Source organism: Artemia sp. Qi Xiang Cuo, chromosome 10 (assembly GCF_049724085.1).
Source record: "Artemia sp. Qi Xiang Cuo chromosome 10, ASM4972408v1, whole genome shotgun sequence".
In the NCBI taxonomy this organism is placed as follows: domain Eukaryota; kingdom Metazoa; phylum Arthropoda; class Branchiopoda; order Anostraca; family Artemiidae; genus Artemia; species Artemia sp. Qi Xiang Cuo.
In genome coordinates this window covers 45,352,247-45,371,589 of record NC_142803.1, presented here as the reverse complement: position 1 = coordinate 45,371,589, position 19,343 = coordinate 45,352,247, and the positions used below count along the sequence as shown (strand labels likewise).

General features: G+C 35.2%; 1 protein-coding gene across 3 annotated transcripts in view; it reads left to right on the top strand.

Annotated features, from left to right (window-relative positions):
- Positions 1-19,343, top strand: part of LOC148947813 (serine/arginine-rich splicing factor 4-like) — a 39,262-nt gene that overhangs the window by 10,970 nt on the left and 8,949 nt on the right. For 2 of the 3 annotated variants that reach the window (XM_089095457.1, XM_089095458.1), the window contains exons 3-8: positions 1,273-1,343; positions 4,050-4,190; positions 9,056-9,125; positions 11,155-11,228; positions 16,113-16,286; positions 17,860-17,925. In XM_089095457.1, coding sequence (XP_088951583.1) covers positions 1,273-1,343; positions 4,050-4,190; positions 9,056-9,125; positions 11,155-11,228; positions 16,113-16,286; positions 17,860-17,925 — 596 coding nt within the window. Of the gene's footprint in view, positions 1-1,272; positions 1,344-3,879; positions 3,991-4,049; positions 4,191-9,055; positions 9,126-11,154; positions 11,229-16,112; positions 16,287-17,859; positions 17,926-19,343 lie in introns of all 3 variants that reach the window. The other variant, XM_089095459.1, reaches the window with a different exon arrangement.

Here is a 19,343-nt window from a genome sequence, read left to right as displayed (position 1 = left end):
CCACTAACTGGCGTACACTGGACTCGTTCATATCGCTAGCAAGTGCGATTTAAGGTAATTTAAGGTAATGTATTCAAAATTTTATTTATTCTTCAAGTTAGAGGCTAATGGCAACTAAGTATTCTTATCATTTTTTTTTAGTATATTGAGTCAACATTGCCTTAATCTAGCATACAATTTTGAACCTTTGAGGTACTATGATTCTAGAACTACCTTAAGACCAATACATTTTCAAATTTTATCTGTTTCTCAAATAGATATCAAGCATAGTTATTGTGGGTTGTATTGGTTTGTCAAGAGACTGAACCTTTCTATGAGCAAGCTCGTATTTTGCTTGGATCTTCTTGTTTTCAAGGATAAACTTTGTTAATGGAAGCTTGGGTCAGAATTATTTGCTTAAATGTGGATCTTGTTGTTATTTTGACAATTTTTGCTTGTTGTCAATTCCTAACACAGGGTTTTTTAATTCCCTTTGAGACACTGCAAAATAGGCACTTTTACTGCAGTAAATATAGTGATGGATGGGACTGTTTTTGTTACAAGTTTTACATCTCGTTTATTTTGGTTCTTTTTGCTCAATGGCGGTGGCGGCAGAGATAATACTTACATAAGTGTAGCTCGTAGGGAAGGGTATTTTGAATAAAAATTTAAACTCTTGTTCAAACACGAGCTCCAAGATGTTGTTGCAAGCACCTTCTATTAAGCTCTCCATTTTCCATGAACAAATCTCAACTTTAATATGTATCAAATGGGTTTTCTCATCCGTTTGTATTGTGTTTCAGACTGGACATGGGAAATATTTTCACATGTTTTGGGAACTGCTCGTCAGCATAAACCAAAACTAAGCTGGAACTCTTTATGTCAAAAAGGAGCAAATATAACCAAATTTATCATAGTGTACTGGAAAGTATGGAATGTACTGCAAAATTGGCAGATGTATGGAATTGTATCAGGAACTCTAAATTGCTCCAAAAATGGTACAATTGTTCCGCGCTGTTAATCCTGGTGCTGACCATAGAGAAGAGGAGATTAACGTGTAAGGTAAAACAGGCATGTAAGTTCTATGATGATGCGGCACAATGTACAAGTATACAATCAGAAACACTAGGATCCATTATGGGCTCCTTATGACAACTTTGGAATCCCTAGGTTCCATATACCACAATTTGAAAATACTATTCTAAAGAAGCCAGAAGGCACTATTTTCTATTGTAGCCCTATTTGTTTTAGTTAATGCACTTTTTTGGTTTTAATAATCATTTATGCTATTAGGAGTTTGATGATCCACGTGATGCTGATGATGCTGTTTATGATCTCAATGGGAAAGACTTGATGGGAGAAAGGTTCGTTTTTTACGGGTTTGACACCTAAATTACTTAATGACTTGTATAAATGATAAAGTTGCTTATTCTGTGTTTTTGCATTATCATAATGATTTTCTTTTTTCTATTACATAAAGTAGACTATATCAGTAAACATATTGAATGAAATCATGCTCTTAAAATGCTATTCTTAATTTTTTTTTTTCGATTTTATAGTCAGGACTGTTCAAGGAGAGGAAGCCCCTCCCCTGAAAAATCTCCTGACTCCTCACCTGAAAATAACCTTGCTAGAATGTTTTAAAAACTGAAAGCATGAAAACGAATGCCAATCAAAGCAATGTAAGAGTTCCTGCTGTCTTTGTGCAGGGTATTTTTCGTTAACTATTGTGTTCTATCCAGGGATATTCAGGGGGGGGGATAACGCAGAATTTTTTTCTACGCACTTTTCTTTTTTTACTTCGTTTTACCATAATTGTAAAACAGCAGAGCCATAAAACTAGAAACATAAAACCATAAAACTTTATGATTGTGCAATGAGCCTGATTATATCCCTCAAAAAACATCTTTGACAGCTTATTCAGTACCCTCTGAAACTGCATAATATCAGTAGGTCCATATTTTGCCAATATTTGTCCTGTTATAATTACGTTTAAGGAAAATTTATAGCAACGAAAGTACATGAAGGATCATTACCCAATTTTTAGCCAATACCAAAAGTCACACATCAGAATCTAAAAAAAAACAGCATGATTATAAAATCTGTTAAAACATGTCGACTATACTTTTCAGGATTTACCATGTTTTTAACTTAGCCTGTTCTTAATTTATTTTTAATATTAAAAAAATGTGATTTGACAAGCAATTGAAGAAAATTTCTTGAAGAAAATCTTCAAGAAATTGAAGAAAAAATATTAATTGTTGGCGACTCATGAAAACATGGATGATATCTTGGTCATGAATCTTTAAACGCTACGAGCTTGTGCTGTTCAGATCTTTAAGTACCTCTTTTATTTATAGTTCGAAGTGCTTGTTTCCCTGCATTTTTTTTTTTTTTTTTTGCAGTGAACAAACAATCTTGGGCGTTTCTTTGCCAAAATGTCCTGATAGCCATTGTAATTGAAATGCTCAACAAGTCTTAAATTTATGCATTCAGAGAAAACGCGGTGTGTTGCATCAAATCTGTCCCTGTCTTCAACATGCTTCAATGTAGTTTCTTTACTTAAAACTTGTTAGCAAGCTTTCTGGTCAACTATTATTCTTCTTTTAAATTAATAATATTCACGTTTTCCGAATATCCATAATAAATGCTATGTTTCCTTTTGAAGATTCATATTCGTATATATTACTGCTAAATAGCGCATTTCTTACACTCCAGTCGTAGATTAATATAATGGTCTACTTGAATGCAAAAATTTAAAGATGAAGTTATTATTATTTCTCTTAATAGAATTGTGTTACCTATATGAATTGTTTATTTACTTCTTTCCATTATTTTGTTTCTGTTGTTGTATTGATTAAAATTGGGGATCTCATGATTTTTTCAGATTATAGACCTGATCAAGGATGATCAAATAGATTGTGAGCCATAATAATATAGAACAGAAGTTGAGTCTTCAATAAGTTTCCTTGCGCATTCCTGGCCAAATTTTGCAAAAAAGTGAATAAGGGAAAAATGATCTTAGAAAAGACCAGTTTTGAAAATGACCAGTTAGCCAATTTGGAAATCCTTGATTTCAGAAAAATAAAATAAAAATTTTGGTGATTACAAACCGCTGCCTTCTTTTTTTTATTAGTAATTTACTATGGAAATTCTATTCGAATTATTTTTAAAATCCTCCCTCAGACATTTCATCTTGAATCAACAAATTTGACACACAAAAACACAAACATTTGCCGGATCTACGAAAAAAAAATCGTTATATCTTGCTTATACCTTTCTAGTGAAACTTCAGATATTTTATAGTTGAACTGTTTAATGCAGCTTGAGGAATTACAAATGGAGGAACAATTAACATAATTTTACCAAATAAATCTATCGTGCATCGATATACGTCAACCGTGACTTGAAGTTTTAGTCGTTATTAGCTTTAGTATTTGGAAGAAAATTTTCTTGCTTTTTGCTATTTTCAAACTTGAATTTTTTTCTTTTTTATTTTCAGCTTTATTCTATTTTTCTACTTTATTTCGTTCTGGGCCATAAAATATTTCCTGTAAAATCAATTAAAGAAAGTACGTTGAAGTACTGGTATTGATTGGAATAGGCAGCTGAAAGAACAAAAAAAATATTGCAGCGACTTAAACATTGTTCAAGTATTGGTCATATTATAGGCAGTGATTCCATATGACTGGGTTGGTATCTTCCTTCGTATGTATGGGAATAGCTAAAAGTAGTAGTTCAAAATAAGCATAACATGATTCTTTTAAGTAAAATGGGTTTTAAAGTAATCTACTAAGTTGGGTTTACTTTTGTGGTATCAGTTTTTCTATTAAAATTGAATTTTGTTGTGCCAGCGCGTAAGACCTGATTAAATTTTATGAAAGAAATTGATACTTCCAGGCTCGCTATCGAACATGCCAAGGGTACTTCACGTGGCGGTGGCAGTGGGGGGCGTTATAGCTCTAGCCGTTATCCTCCTCCTCGTCGTGAAAGGAAACAGTGGATGGACAAGTAAGAACATAGTTGTATTTTGTATTATATTCTATATCTGATGTAAAATTCGATTTCAGACTATCAGTTGAAAGTGCGAAGGGGACGCCTCGTGACGCCTTTCAAAACGATCGCAGAGATGATCGAAGAGGAGGCTTTAGAGGTGGATTTAGAAGGGGTTCGTTTCAGAGGGGTCGTGGTGACAGAAGATTTGATGACAAGTAAGAGAAAAGTATTTGTAAAAAGGGAATGTTACCAAACTACCCTCTATAAGCCTCTTAACTCGTTTCTACTGGTGGTGCATATACTGACTGGGGTGGCTCAGTATTATGTGGAGCCTTAAAGTATTTGTGCAACACTCCCTTTTTCTGTTGCTAAGTAGTGTCGCCAACTTCATCAAATTCGAAACATCTTGTTTTTATGTGATCTGTAAATTCTTGCATTAACTTCAAACAGATACAAAATAAAACACTTTAAATTCACAAATATATTTTACTGCACAAAGTGTTTTCGTTAAAAAAGAAGAACAAGTGAAGCTTGGCGACTTTATCTGTAGACACCTTACACATAATGTATAGTAATGATCCAGGATATATGAAAATAATCATATTTAAGTGAAATATGAATAAGTTAAGTGTTCTTCAAAAATCGATTCTTACTGTTGTTTTGACTGTATGGGTAGTTTTTCACTTGAGAATGATTACTTTGCAAGTTCCTAATATTTTTATTTCATTGATACCTACAAACCTGCTTAGTGTGTTTAATAATGTACTCTGGAGCTTAGAACTGCATTTGAGACTCTTAAAGTAACAATAAAGTACTTGGTGAATCCTGTTGTGGAAGCAGAAATCCATAAGACCTTTTGTTGAATGACATATTTTCTTAATTTAGGATTTTTTGTTTATACCCGGGACTACTAGACGTCCCTAGTTTTGAGTTATCCTAAAATGCAAAAAAAATTCTATTATTTAAAAAATAAACCGAAAGTTCCGAGTATTTTGATAAGCTCTTGGAGATGCTTAATTGCATTCTATTTTTTAACCTGATCAAGGTTTTTCCGTCATCCATAATTCTGGAAATACATTTTGTTTGTAAAAAAAAAAAAAAATATAGATAATGCTTTTTTCTAGATAATGCTATGTATACACTTCATGAAATATATACTGCTATCATAATTTCTTTACTTGATTTTAGTTTGGATGGGTTTTATTCCCTTCTCCCTACCAATGTGTTCCTCGAAAGAATCCTCGATCAATGGGTAACGCGTGGCTAGTAAATTTCGATTGGAGCTTATAAAATGTCCTGAACATGTTTCCGGGCCTCCTAAAAATAATTCATTTAGTTTGATACGTGTTGGGCACCTATTGGGGAAAGTTGAAGGCTTAAAGTGCCAAGGACGCCAAAAATGAAAACTAATTCTTTAAAATAGGTCCTGTAGAAACATACACAACCATATAAGTCTTAAAAAATTGTGAAAAACCGGGAAATCAATTTTTAAAGAGAAAGATATTCATTTAATAACTGTTAGTGTATCTGACAGTTCGTAGCCAATTTCAAAAATAAAGAACGGGTATTAATGATCAGCAGAAATGAACCAAAAAATAAATCAGTATATAACCAAAGTGTTGATTTTCTTGATTGCTTCAGTAAAAGAGAAACTTCCATTAATTCTTATACCCAAAAAGGGCGAGGTGCAGGCAAGACTAAATACTTGTCTCTCTTCTCTCTTTGGCCCAGCCTTCACTTCCACTTCCCTTGTGAAGATTTCAAGTTAGGACCTAGTTCAGCAAAGTTCTTCTCTTTGAAAAATAATTCTAAGCCATGCTTCTTGAAAAGAGCTTGACTAGGCTAGGCCTAGTCTTGATGTGTTTAGAATTTGTGGCTCTCCAAGACTTTATGCTGTTTATAGGCTCTCCAAGAAGCAGTTTATAGGGTAACGTTAATGGTTTTAAAGGGAAGTATAAAAATTTAGCCTATTGCTAGTTATGCAGAATCAATGACTTCCACTTATACCTTATGTAACGTAAAATATCCATTAGGCTGTGTGATCAGAAAAAATTCCCTATAAACCAGTTCTGTCTAGAACTTATAGATATAAACTTATAGCTAGCTAGGGAAGGAGCTTTGTGGTCAACCAGTATAGGCTATTCTTGAACATTGACATCCCTTTGAATAAAAGAAATACTAGACAGAGCAGATTTTATAATCTTTGGCTGTTGTTGCTCAATCCCATTTATTTTCAGTACTATTACTAGAAAAATCAGTATTATTCTATGATATAGTTCAATTGAGTTGCATAATGTTTCCTGTTTTATAATCTATTTCAATTTTGGAGTGTATGGTTTAAGAATTGTTCATCAAAAACACAAATTTATACCCCCTATTTGTGTTAGGTTTGTTGTTACCATTCTTTGATTACTATTGAAATTTTAGAGGTTTAGATATGCAAATGAAGTAACAAATTGAAACAGGTATTCCCTTGGCTACTTTGAGGGTTTAAGAGAAATACAATCTCAGTAATCAGGTTATCATCCGTCAGCTATTCTTGGTGTAATCTTGGCAGTTCTCCTTGTTTTGTAACCCGAAGTTGAGTACAGCCATAAATTTATGGGGCTGTATTTGAGATATGTATTTAAATAATTTTTATATATTTCAAATACATATTTAAATACATTCCTGGTAGAGTACTTGAAATACATATTTAAATACTTCTTGTTGTATTTGAAATACAAAATACTTTGATAAATATCATCAATTACTATCTTGTCAGTATATAAAAAATTATATTCAGAGCTATTCAAAGGGGAGGGGGCAAACAGGGCTACTGTCCTGAGTGGTATGGCAGAGGGTTGCCCCTTTTAATTAAATTTTCACTTTGATTTCCCAAAAATATTTTGCTCATATTTGAGTCAGGAGGGGTTTAGTGTAGTAATATATATCCCCAGGCACTGCCAACTCTAGGAAAAGAACTCTAGGCTGAGGCTCTGTAAAGATTATTATACATTACACAGTTCTTCGTAGAAAACTTTAAGTAAGGAGTTAGATACTTTTTAAAACATTAAAAAAAAGGATTTTTAATATAAATTGATGCATCAAAAGAATTTTCTTTTAATGCTGATTCAAAATACATCTTGACATAATAAATTCATCTAGTTTAATGGTGCCCATAAAAAGCTACTTGAGAAAATTTGACTGATTTTCAAAGAAGGAGGAACCACCCACACGAAGTTAAGCAATCGTGATGAAAATCACGCCCTCAGATTCAGCATATCAGAGAACCTATTGTAGACATTTCAAGCTTCCAACTTAAATTTATGTCTTTTCCCAGAAGAAAGATTATGTATGCATTTTTTTGTCTGTGTTTTTCTTTTGTTTACCCCGTGAGTGATTGTATCAGACTGGTGGTCCTTGAAAATTGGGTTATGGCTCATTTGAAGGGAAATTGGATTTTCTAGTGCCCTTTTTCAGTGATTAATTTAAAAAAGTTTCCACAAGTTTTTCAGAGAATAGTAAAGAGCTCCATTAAGCCAAGAATGAGCAAAAATACAGTAAAATAGTCTTCCGAGCGTAAAACTACCACAAACCACTATCAATAAATAAATGAAACTCAAAACGAACAGAAATTACAATAAATAGTCGAGTCAAACTCAAAACGAACAAAAATTAACACGATTAGAACTGATAACCCCTGTGCCCTCTCAAAACGAAAACACTATTTAGGCTTTACTGGAAAAAACAAGCAAACTAATGACAGTAGATTGTCATTTAAATTGACATACTGTATATTGACATTTCTTTGTTAAGGTTTTGGTAATTTTTCATTTATGAAAGTAAGAAAGATGAAAACTTTTCAAACATATTTTGTTTTCAGTAAAGCGCAAATTGTGTTTTGGTATTGAGAAGGCATAGGGTTTATCAGCCCTACTCATGTTAATTTTTGTTCGTGCCCTGACAATTCTTGTCCTTAGGGCTGTGGGGGGGGGTGTCATCTTCAAATACATAATTTCCAGACCTTTCAACTACGTTGAACAAAATGGCTATCTCAAAATTTTGATTGAATGTGTTTGGGGAAATTGTGGGCGTGGGGGGGGGGGGTTTAGTTGCCCTCCAATCACTTTCGACTATAAAAAAGAGCACTAGCCGTTTCAATTTCCAATCGAATCAGCCCTTTTTGAAGTTTCTACGACAAATTCTTCGATACGAAGTGCCGTAGCCTAAGACAAAAAAAAATAATAATATATTGTGCCCACATTGCTCTTTACTTAGGCAGCGCTATTGTGCTGTCTATGATGAAAAAGATTGTACAATGACCAAACTGTAATTGTTTCCTAAAGAGGGCCAAATCTGCAATTGATTGTCAATTTTGAGATAGGAGATCACTTTATGAGCCTTGAAAAATACATATTGATCTTCCCAGTTGCTAAGAAAGTAATACTGCACTGAGGGGCATTTCTACCTGAAAAATAAAGTAAGGTCATTTGCAGACCTCCTTTGGTTTGTTGTTTTTAGGATCTGATACAGGCAGTGCAGTTTTAAGGCTGGTTTAAATTGATTTTTCTTCTTATAAGTACAACCTTTTCAGAATTTATCTTAGTGTAAAAGTGGGAAGATTGATTGAATTCGGAAGAATTCCTGTCAAAAGAATAGACTCAATTTAAATGGAGCTGCACTCATGCCCTAAACATTCAAGGGAAACCCTCTTAATTGTTTAATTACACTGACAAAAATTTAGATGTTGCCCGAACGTGATTGTTACAATTGTGTAATAATTTATGGAAAGTCGAATTTCATCTGAAGTCTTACACCTAAAATTTGTACTCTTACGGTACAAGTATTTTTTTTTTACTGTTTCTTTTTTTTGCTAACAAAATTTTTTGCTTTCCAACACCGCATTAAAAAAAGTTAAAAGGAAAGTGTCTAATTTCCCTGAATTTCAACTTCACACTTAAGGTCTTCGATTGTTTTGAGTGATATTTAGCAATTGAAGAAACTAAAGATGTTATTTTATTCATAGAATCTGTATTCGAGTAAGTTAATTAGTCTATCTCTCATCTTTACAAAGAAATTAATTTCTTGTTCCTTTCAGATATGGGCCACCGGTTCGAACTGATTACCGTCTAACAGTTGAAAATCTGTCTTCACGCGTTTCTTGGCAGGTAAGTAAGCTATGTATTTGACATAGTGTAGTCTTTGTCTATGTAATTTAACTTGAATTTTCTGGGTCTAGGCGTTTACCCCCGGAAAATAGCTCCCCCCCCCCCGAAATACTCCAATCACTTTCGACTTATAAAAAAAAGACTAGAACTCTTGATTTTTGATGTAATGAATACCCTCCGAAGTTTCTGCGACCATGAGGTAAGGAGGGGGATGAGGAAGGGGCAATCCCCTTCCTATGCGGAATAAATTCTGATCATTATCATAATAACAGAGTAGGCCAGAGATATTCCGATAAGTCAAGAGGGATTAAAGATAAATTTCACATTTTGATACGTTTTTAAAGTTTTTTTTATACCCCTCCCCTGAAAAATACCCCACTCCCCCTCAAACAAAACTCGTGGCTACGGCCCTGAGGATTACACTTAAGTTTCTACTTCCAATCTCCCTTAGAACTAATTCTTTATTTACCTGAAGACTCAAGTATCTGTTATTTTGATTCCTACGGACATATTTCGCGGGCGATTTTTCTGCGGGGGAGGTGTCTGGGGGAATTTTCAGTGATGAGGAAATTTTTTGGAAGAATTACCCTTAGTTCTTCTACAGAATTCTTTTTATTTGTCTTTCTTCCTCCTTGGAGGCACAATTTTACAGAATTAGTTCTAAGGGAGAGACGAGGGGAGTGTGGAGGTAGGAATTGATGTGTAATCTTCAGGGCCGTAAGCAGGACTTCTGTTTGGGAGAGGGGGAACTAATAACTTTTAAAAACGTGTCAAATATGTGAAATTGATATTTAATTTCTCGTGATTTCTGGGAATATTTATGATCTACGCTCTTATTATGAAAGTAAAGAGTAACATTAAGCCCCAAAATGGGCAAAATTTATTCCGCATAGGAGAGGGACTGCTCCTTGTTTATCTACACCTCCACCTCATGGTCGCACAAACTTCGGAGGGTGCTCATTACATCAGAAATTCTTTTCTTTTACAAGTTATAAGTGATTGGAGACCAACCAGCCGTGGAGGGGAGGGGAGTGGTTAAACTCTGGTTCTCGAATTCTCCACGGATTTGAACTACTGGTCATTTTTTGTCCCGAAAATTTGGAATTATTTAAGCACATTTTCGAATTAAGCTGTTGTTTATCTTTGTCCTCCATGAAATAACTCCATTCTTAATTCATTATAAAACGTCCTGACCTTCCCAGATTAAGGAACACTCCGAAATTCTAAACTAGTTTTAAAGTGAACTATTTTATTCAGCTTTTGATGGTAGCTGAATTAACATGCTTCCTTTTGTCTTTTATAATTTATCCGAATGACCATTTTATCCTAATGATAGATTACATCAGCAAAATCAAGGTTTCGAAAGTGATCTTTAGATGAATTTTTAGTGGAAAGATGAGAATTGGTATCAGGTGACTTATTCACTTTTTTTATTAGTGCAAACGTTTTTTCGGAATTTGGACTGAAATAGGTTAGTAGGGTTTTTTGTTTTTGTTTTTTTTTGTATTTAATACTTGAGCTGTCGTAAAGGAACTTTCAGAATTTGTAAATCAAAATGACTACTAGAAGAACCTAGATCATGAGCACCGCCAGGAAGTTTCCGGGGGGTGGAGCAAGTCCTGTTAGGATCTAGTTTTTTTGGTACCTAGATTTAAATGCTACTAAACTTATTTTCTATCGATTTATCTTTCTATCTATCTATCTTTTTAAAATTTTATACCCTTCTCCTGAACCCATTCTTGTGATTCCTTGACCTTGACGTAGGATTTAAAGAATTTTAATATGTTATATTTAAGCTCTAAACATCGCTTATATTGACGAAAAAAAGAATCACAGGCTGCAGATTCACCAATATTACAAACAATGTATCTTATGGTTTTTTTTTTTAAACAGTAATTATTCGTTGTCAAGTCGTGTACTATTAGCTCTTTGTTTATAGTAAAGTTGTATTGACGAGATTTACTTTGAATCTGCTAGTCTTGAAAAAAGGTGTTATGAGTTTTATTTTGCTAATATCTGAAACTTACAGGACCTGAAGGACTATATGCGTAGTGCTGGAGAAGTTACCTACGCTGATGCACACAAAGGAAACAAAAATGAGGGGTAAGTTGCCAATTGGTCAATTTATGCTGTAGTGCTATTCAATTACTACTAAATTTAGATGTCGCTTTGATTATGCATTAAATCAGTGAAGTTTTTAAGCCTTTTCCGCCATCCTAAAAATACTGTTAGCTACAAGTATCGGTAACGATTGTTCTTTCGTGAGCTAACAGGTTTCTTTATTTACAAATGTTAGTGAAATACTTATTATTATTATTTTATTACTCATTATTAAACATACAAAATGTTGCAAATGGAGTACAAGAAAAAAAAAAGTAACATTAAATAACAACAAAATATCCGAAGAAAACTCAACTACAGAAAAACAAGATTAAGAACATTCCTACGACTAACAAAAAAGACAAATTTAAGTTATTGCGACATATAATGAAGAGAGGCTTGGTTCAAACGCCTTTGCAAATCGAACACGGCGATTCAGTACAGCTATAAGCGGGTCGGCTATACCATTCTTCAGAGATATATTGGAATTCCTCATCCAAACTGGAAGACGAAGCAGATACTTGCCATATCTGTAGAAAATAGACCGAATATTGCGGCGATCAGACGAAGTAAATATTTTCCAAAACAGAGATAGGGCTATCACATGTGGCAAAACAAAAGCATTATACACCCTTGTAAGTAGAGAATGGGTGAAGTAGCACTTCGTATAAACGTAAATTTCATAAGCTCTACGTGTCTGGACAGCAAACAACGAAACAAGGTAATGGTGATTTTTTTTAAGATGGCTACAAATTGGAAGGCCGAGGTACATAATCTTAGACGAAGACTTAATCGTATAAATTCCGAAAATAACATCAACTGGTACACTATCTTTAACGCGGCTATTAAATACGAGAACTTCCCTCTTCTGGTGACTGAAAGAAATATCTATATTACCATACTCCTTACTCAAAACACGGAAAGTCTCTTCGATGCCTATAAGTGTTCTACTCGCGTTCAAAATGTCGTCGGCATAATCGATCAGCGAAACATTGAGACCACTAAAGATACATGTAGACTGATTTGGTTCTTGCGATGAAATAATACTATTATTGAAAAGCGGTGGTGAAGTAAGGGCTCCTTGGCGTATTCCTTTCTCTACGGGTATAAGACTAGAAGATAGGGTTAAAGCATTAACACAAGGTACATTTACACGCGCTTTTAAATTACTATACATATTCCTCATTGCGCGTATAAGAGACTTATCCACGCCACGTTTCCGGGCCGACAACAATATCTGAGGGTGCACACCGGAGTCAAACGCGCGGTTGACATCGTGACCGGCAAAATACAAAGTCTCATTTGAATCATCGGCGTCAATCAACAAATTAGCAATCAAATAATGCGCGTGTTCTCTACTCATTATCTTCTTGAAACCAAATTGGTTATCCGGCGTGTTACATATAGCACTAAGCCTATTTACAATAAGCGATTCAAATAACTTGCACATTATAAGCGCAAAAGTTATTTGGCGGTAAGAAGAACACTGCCCCCCCCCCGTCTATTCCCTTCTTTAATACAGGAATAATCACCCCCGTGCAGAATAGGTCTGGAATAACCCCAGCATTAAAAATCATTTGGTACAGGAGACAAAGGTGCTCGACAAGGTTCTGACTTCCCGCTTGCAGATGCAATCTGCACAAGTTTCCTACCCCCTCAGAAACTTCTTCAGTTTTGAGAGTATTATAGAAGCTGACAACCTAGGCGCAACACACACAAATTCCTGATAATTTTCCGCAATACTTGCATCGACTTCAATCTAAAATTTATTATCTAGGTCAGCATTAGGCGATGAGAACTCATGCGTAAAATATTTAACCCACTCACTCTCACTGGGCAGAACATCAACTGATTCTTTACGTTTCTTCTTTTTAGGAATTTCCACATGCGATCGGGTTCTTGCTTTATATATTTACTATCCCATTCAGTAATTAGAGCACTATGTCTACCGAGGGTTTTTGCAAATCTTTGCTTATTGTACAATCGGAGGGAAATCACTATATCATGTCTTGATCGGTCGTTATCTATTCACATTCTTAACTAGAATTTTTCGTCAGCATACGCATCTACAAGATCCAAATTATCGGACCAGTGGGGTATTTCCGAGCCAATCCGAACACGACAAATTGGTACTACAGCCTTTTCCGCAAACTGCAGGGCATGAACTATTTCGCCACAGTGTATATTGATCAGTACTTGTTTATCACTTCCTACAACTGAAGAAGATTTATGATGTAGATTGTAAGGGACGTAAATTCTTGCTAAAATATTGTCACATACCTTATGATACAAAAGATTGTTAATTGTGTCCCACATAACTTTCTGGTGCCTTTTTCTTCCACTGGGTAGATCAGAGTGGTAATTTGAAGATATGCTAGTTGGGAAAACATATCTAACTGGTATGTGGTCATATGCGCTGATCGACGTATCCACATGTGACTGGCAAAGGGGAACTGGTTGATGAGAACACATTATAAAATCAAAAGATGAAGTTGCCCCAGAGTTATGCACATACGTGAAATCGAGATCATTTCTATTATGTTTAGACCAGCGCATATAGTCGAGAGTACTTGGGATCTAGGGCTTTCCGGATTCAACAAATCACAATTCATATCTCCGGCAACAATGTAAGACAAATCTTGGGTGCGACAATTTGCAATAGTGTTTGCTAATTTCCGACAAGCACTAACGAACTTGGAATATGATCTAGATGATTTATAGTCCGTTGGCATATAAACTGAGAAGATTATTGTCCGTTCAACCTTGATCGCAATAAAATTATCGGAAACTTGGAAAACTGTCGCGCGTAGACTTTGAAGCAAGGATTGCGATACCACCTGACGGCCGGCTACTACCACTTGATTTCGCACCAACAGCAAAAAGATCGATTGAATCACCGATATTTAAAAGTTCAGTCCCTTCATAAATCAGGAAATGTTCTTGGAGACATACAATGTTGTGATTGCGAATTAGGTTTTCGAGGATAGGCAGTTTGTTGATTACATTCCGTTAATGTTCCAAGTAATCAGACTTAATTCGCGAATCATTTCTTAACTGCAAGTAACTTGCGCTTCCGGACAGCTGAAACTGTAACAAGAATGCTTGTCCGAACCACAGAGTGCACATTTGATCGGTTTGCTGCAAGGGTTGTCCTTAGTTCTACTGTGGTTATCCCCACATCTAGAACACGTGGCTTCGTTCTTGCAGAATTTGGCCGCGTGACCAAATGCTTGACAATTGAAACATCTCATTGGAAGAAACAGATATTCAGAGATTGGGTGATTTAATGGCATTTTCGAGGTCCACTTTGGAAGAGAACTGAAGTTTGAACGACCTAGAATTGCCCAGCTGCAAAGCTCTCAAACAGTTTAGAATGATCTCGCAAGTTCTTCATTGCTCATATCTGCAGGAACGTGCTATTCCGTAGAAATATGGTTGTTTCACTTTTGCCTCTACAGATCTATCGTTAGCACATAACGCCTGCGCAACTGCATCGGCAGACTTCTTATCGGCTAGTACCACGCGCCACCCACTTTTCAACGCTCGCAGTTCAACAATGCTAGAGGAATTGTCACCACATACCTTATCCAAGTATTCCTTTCTCATTTCTGAGTTCTTCAAGTCTTGAGGGAGGTTCTTTAGAACAACTGCGTAGGTCGGCTTGGGTGTGGGGGACGGCCCCTGAAACGAGGATCCAGATCTGCTGAGCGGCCACGGAGCAGGGGGGCGACTACGCTCGATAAGACTATCTAGCTTGGAATACATTTCGTTTACTGTCTCATTAATAACAGCGCTTACTTCTCCAGGAGGAATGGGTACTTCATGTGGCTCATAGATGACGTATTTTGGGAGGTCAATTTTCTTTTCGTCGCAATATTTGAGCAATTTCAGAATGTCAGATATATTGTCAGCCATAATAACTTTCATGCTCATACGAGTACTAATAGCAGAATCCCTCCATATTAATTCTTTCACCACTTGGATTTCATCTTTCTTGAAAAATTCTGCCGCTGTTTTTGCAATCTCATCAGACCGATTACCAGATTTCAAAGCATGAGAAACAAAATTCAGTAGCGGGTTAAGGACAAGCTTATCACCTGCCATCATTTGTGGATATGTTCGTGGATGCGCTCAAGCGGGCTGTAACATCGGGTCTTTTACGCCGAGGGAAGCGTAGAGCCTCGCTACCTATTCCCCGCAATTTAAGGATCAAAGGACCCGGCAGGTACTTCTACGGCCGTTGCAACAGGTGCCCTCCCCACGTCGTTTTCCTCCCAAAAATAGAATATGCGTGAATATCGCCGAAAAATGTGCAAAAACGGCTGGGACAAAATGATCAGTGGCAATGGAAATTAGCACCTGGCAACTGTGCACTATTGAAAAATACTAAATTGGAAGAAACAGAGTCACTTTGAATATAGCCTGTTTACAAACATTGTGTTTACAAACAAAAAACAGTTGCTTTTTATTTGTTTAAATTAGAATTGAACACAAACGCTAATACCCATGGGAATAGAAAATAAAATATCACCAGCTTCAAAGTCCAGGTAAACCAAGTCCAACCATAAGGGAATCCACTTAAGATAATACTTAAGGATAAATATAAGTAGAAAATGCTGTATATAAGTAGAAATAAATGTTTTATCTCACAAAATGATCCAAAAATTCTATTTTCAAATTCCAAACCACCAAGTTGCTGGTGTTGTTGGATAACATATATGATCGTTTTTATTGATCGTTTCTTGCTAAATTAACAAATCTCTAATTCATTTCCGATATTCATATGTTTGAACTTTAGTCACAAAGGTATAATCAACTATCATGAAATGGTAAAACGCTGCATAGATTTAATTTTTTTGTAATTAATCTTGAAAACTTTATTTTCAGAACCATTGAATTTGCTACATACAAAGATATGAAGAACGCAATAGACAAGTTGGATGATACAGAGTTAAATGGTCGACGAATCCGTTTGATTGAAGAAAAGAATGGTGGTCGTCGCTCTCGCAGCCGCTCCCGTTCCAGGTCTAGAAGACGCTCAATGTCTCGCTCCCGTTCAAGGTAATTGTAGTTCGTTTTGGTTCTTGATCTAAGTTAGGTTTGCATTCTAATTTCAATCGAAAAAGTACTGTTATTGCTTGAGCCAAAATTTGCACTGAAATCTTGAAAACTTTTAATGAGACGCCCGATTCTCGAAGTTTCTTGAACATTTTTAAATATTCATAGAGATGTATTGGAAGTGACAATTATTTTTTTGTAAGTTTGGGTCCTACTGATATAAATTCTAATTTTTTATATTCTCTTCCTGGTATCAATGTGTTTCTAATATTTTCAATTCAATGTAAGATCAAAAAATTTATACAATAAAATAATTTATCTAATCAATTCCGGAAGTAATTCCTCATAAAAAGTTCAATATAAGATCAAACAACTTTACCAGAAAATAATTCCTCTCCGTGAAAAATTCCTTTTCTTGCTTTTCGTCATTAATGATCTTTCAATCTAAAATTTTGGCATTTCTCTCCTTTTGGCACACTTCGTGCTTTATATTTTGCTCTCCTTGGAGACGAATTTATATTTTGTTCTCCTTGGAGACGAGGCCTAATGGATAAAATAGATACCCGTCCCTAAAGAGGGCCAACGAACTTTTTCCGATCAATATGAAACTTGATGAGTCCTTGGGACAAGGGGGCTCGTATGTACACAACAAAGAAAAATACTTGTTGAGCCATGTCAAATGAAACTTGATGAGTCCTTGGGACAAGGGGGCTCGTATGTACACAACAAAGAAAAATACTTGTTGAGCCATGTCACATGAAACTTGATGAGTCCTTGGGACAAGGGGGCTCGTATGTACACAACAAAGAAAAATACTTGTTGAGCCATGGCAGACGCTCCATGATAATTTGCCCTTGGTTACTTATAATATCTCAGCTTCAATTTTGGTATTTCTTCCACTTTTGAATATGAGTTAATTAGGAAGCTTTATTTTTTACAAGTAATTAGAAAGATTTTGGTCCCTTTTCATATTGCATTCAAGCTTAGTTCTGACAGAGCGCGAGTATTGCTTCACATAGCAAAATTGCTTCGCCGAGCCACAAAAAATGTTCCGAAGCGGGAAAAAATCGCTTCGTCTCGTCTTTTCAACTTGAAGTTGAAAAAAAATCGTGCGGCGAGGTGATATTTTATGAGCACGGATGTTGAAAAATTAATAACAAGCATTAGATCATATCCTGTATTTTATTATATATGCTGCAAAGAATACGAGGATCGGGGAATCCAAGAAAATACATCGATAGAGTTGGCAAAAACGCTTGATGAATCAGTTAAAAATATATTTGGTATTTGTTCAATCTTTGAAATGGGTAGTCTAGCTCTTTATAAATTAAGGAAAAAAAATATCACAATCTATTTGCTGAAAATCCCCTGTTTATTTAGGCTTACTATTAGCCAATAGAATGTTCATAATATAATACAGATTCTTCAATTTAAGCTGAAATAATCAAGCAAAAAAAAAATCGCCTCCAGTGCGAATAGCCAAGCAATTTTTGTTTCGCTTCGCGAACTATTTTTCACTACAATTTTTTTGTCGCGCTCTGTCAGAACTTCACTTAACGCAAGCATTTCTTTATAGGTCAGCGAAACGAAGTGCTTCTCGTGACCGTTCACGATCCAGATCGGCAGATAAATCCCGCTCCAGGTGAGATTTCAAGTATTAGTTATTGTAATGCTATTGCCTATCATCCCATATTTCTCTTTTAATTGAATTTTCCCTTTGACAAAATAAATACAATTTTAATGTCATCATATTTACTAGCATCAGGCAGTTAAAATGAGTTTTGTAAGTTTTAGGGACTACCAAACATTGTATTTTTAAATTTAATTTTTAACATTTCTTTATAGGGTTATTTAGATTTTTTCCTCAAACCGTTCTGTTTAATTTTGTTTTTAACGCCAACTGCTTTGTGGTGATCTATTTACTTCTTTTTTATACTCAGCTTGGTTTTGAAATCTCCTTCATTTTTGGAATTTCAAATGCTTATCCTTTTATTTAGATTTTTTTCGCATTATGTTGGCTGGAGAGTTAAAAGCCTCTCAATTGGACTAAAAGCAGATGGGGTCCCACTTCTGATGCGTGATAGATGTGGGCACAGGAATCTTTCATGTGTAAGGAAACTTGATCATTCTGACTGTTGGCCTAAGGATAACGATAAGAACATTCCTTTTCAAATTGATAGTCCATTATATTAAAAACAACGCATATATTTTGTTTTGTATTTCTTATGCTTATTGTAACAGAATCACAAAGATTTCCGACAAAGATCATTCCCGCCATTGATACGCCCCAAGACTGGTCAAAACTCCCTATAGAAGAAATTTAATGGAGGATACACCATCATCATGCAAAAAATCCTCTGATCCCCTCACTCCCTCCCCTTTAAGACGAAAAATGCGAACTTGAAGCGAAACATTTCACTGATATATATTACCGATATTTACTGATGATGATTTTACTTATATATAATACTGATATTTTTGCACCGTTAGATATTCTTGGCTGAGAGTGTTTAAACCAAAAAAAATCTTCTTGATGTTGCCAAACCATGATTCATTGGTTTTAACTTTAGTTACAACCATGGCTAATAAATTTTTCCCGAGTGGGAAAGATTTATTTAATGTAATTTTTCAGCTTAAGCTGCTTCATTGCTCATTTTCACTTCATAATACGTTGGTGGCCAAACGATTTGGCAAATTTTATTTATTATTAGCTCTTTTTACCTATGATATTTAAAAGCTCTGCATAATGATTGTTTCAGTTTATCTTATAATTATTATGTTATGGAGTTGTATGTTCTAATCCAGGGCATGTCTTCATTATTAGACAGGCAAAGATTATTATTTCTTCCTTTTTGTCTCGTATTATTTATGAATTTGGTCTATTTGGATATTTTGCTTAGTACCTGCATTTTTTTTTTTTGGGGGGGGGTTCATATAAAACATGATAAGCTGCAAAGAAAATCCGTTTGGGACATACCGCTTTAGATGGTATTTAGGCCTTGGATATTAGCTCTCGATTTGAAACGTACCATATTTGATGAATATTGGAAGTGTGAACCC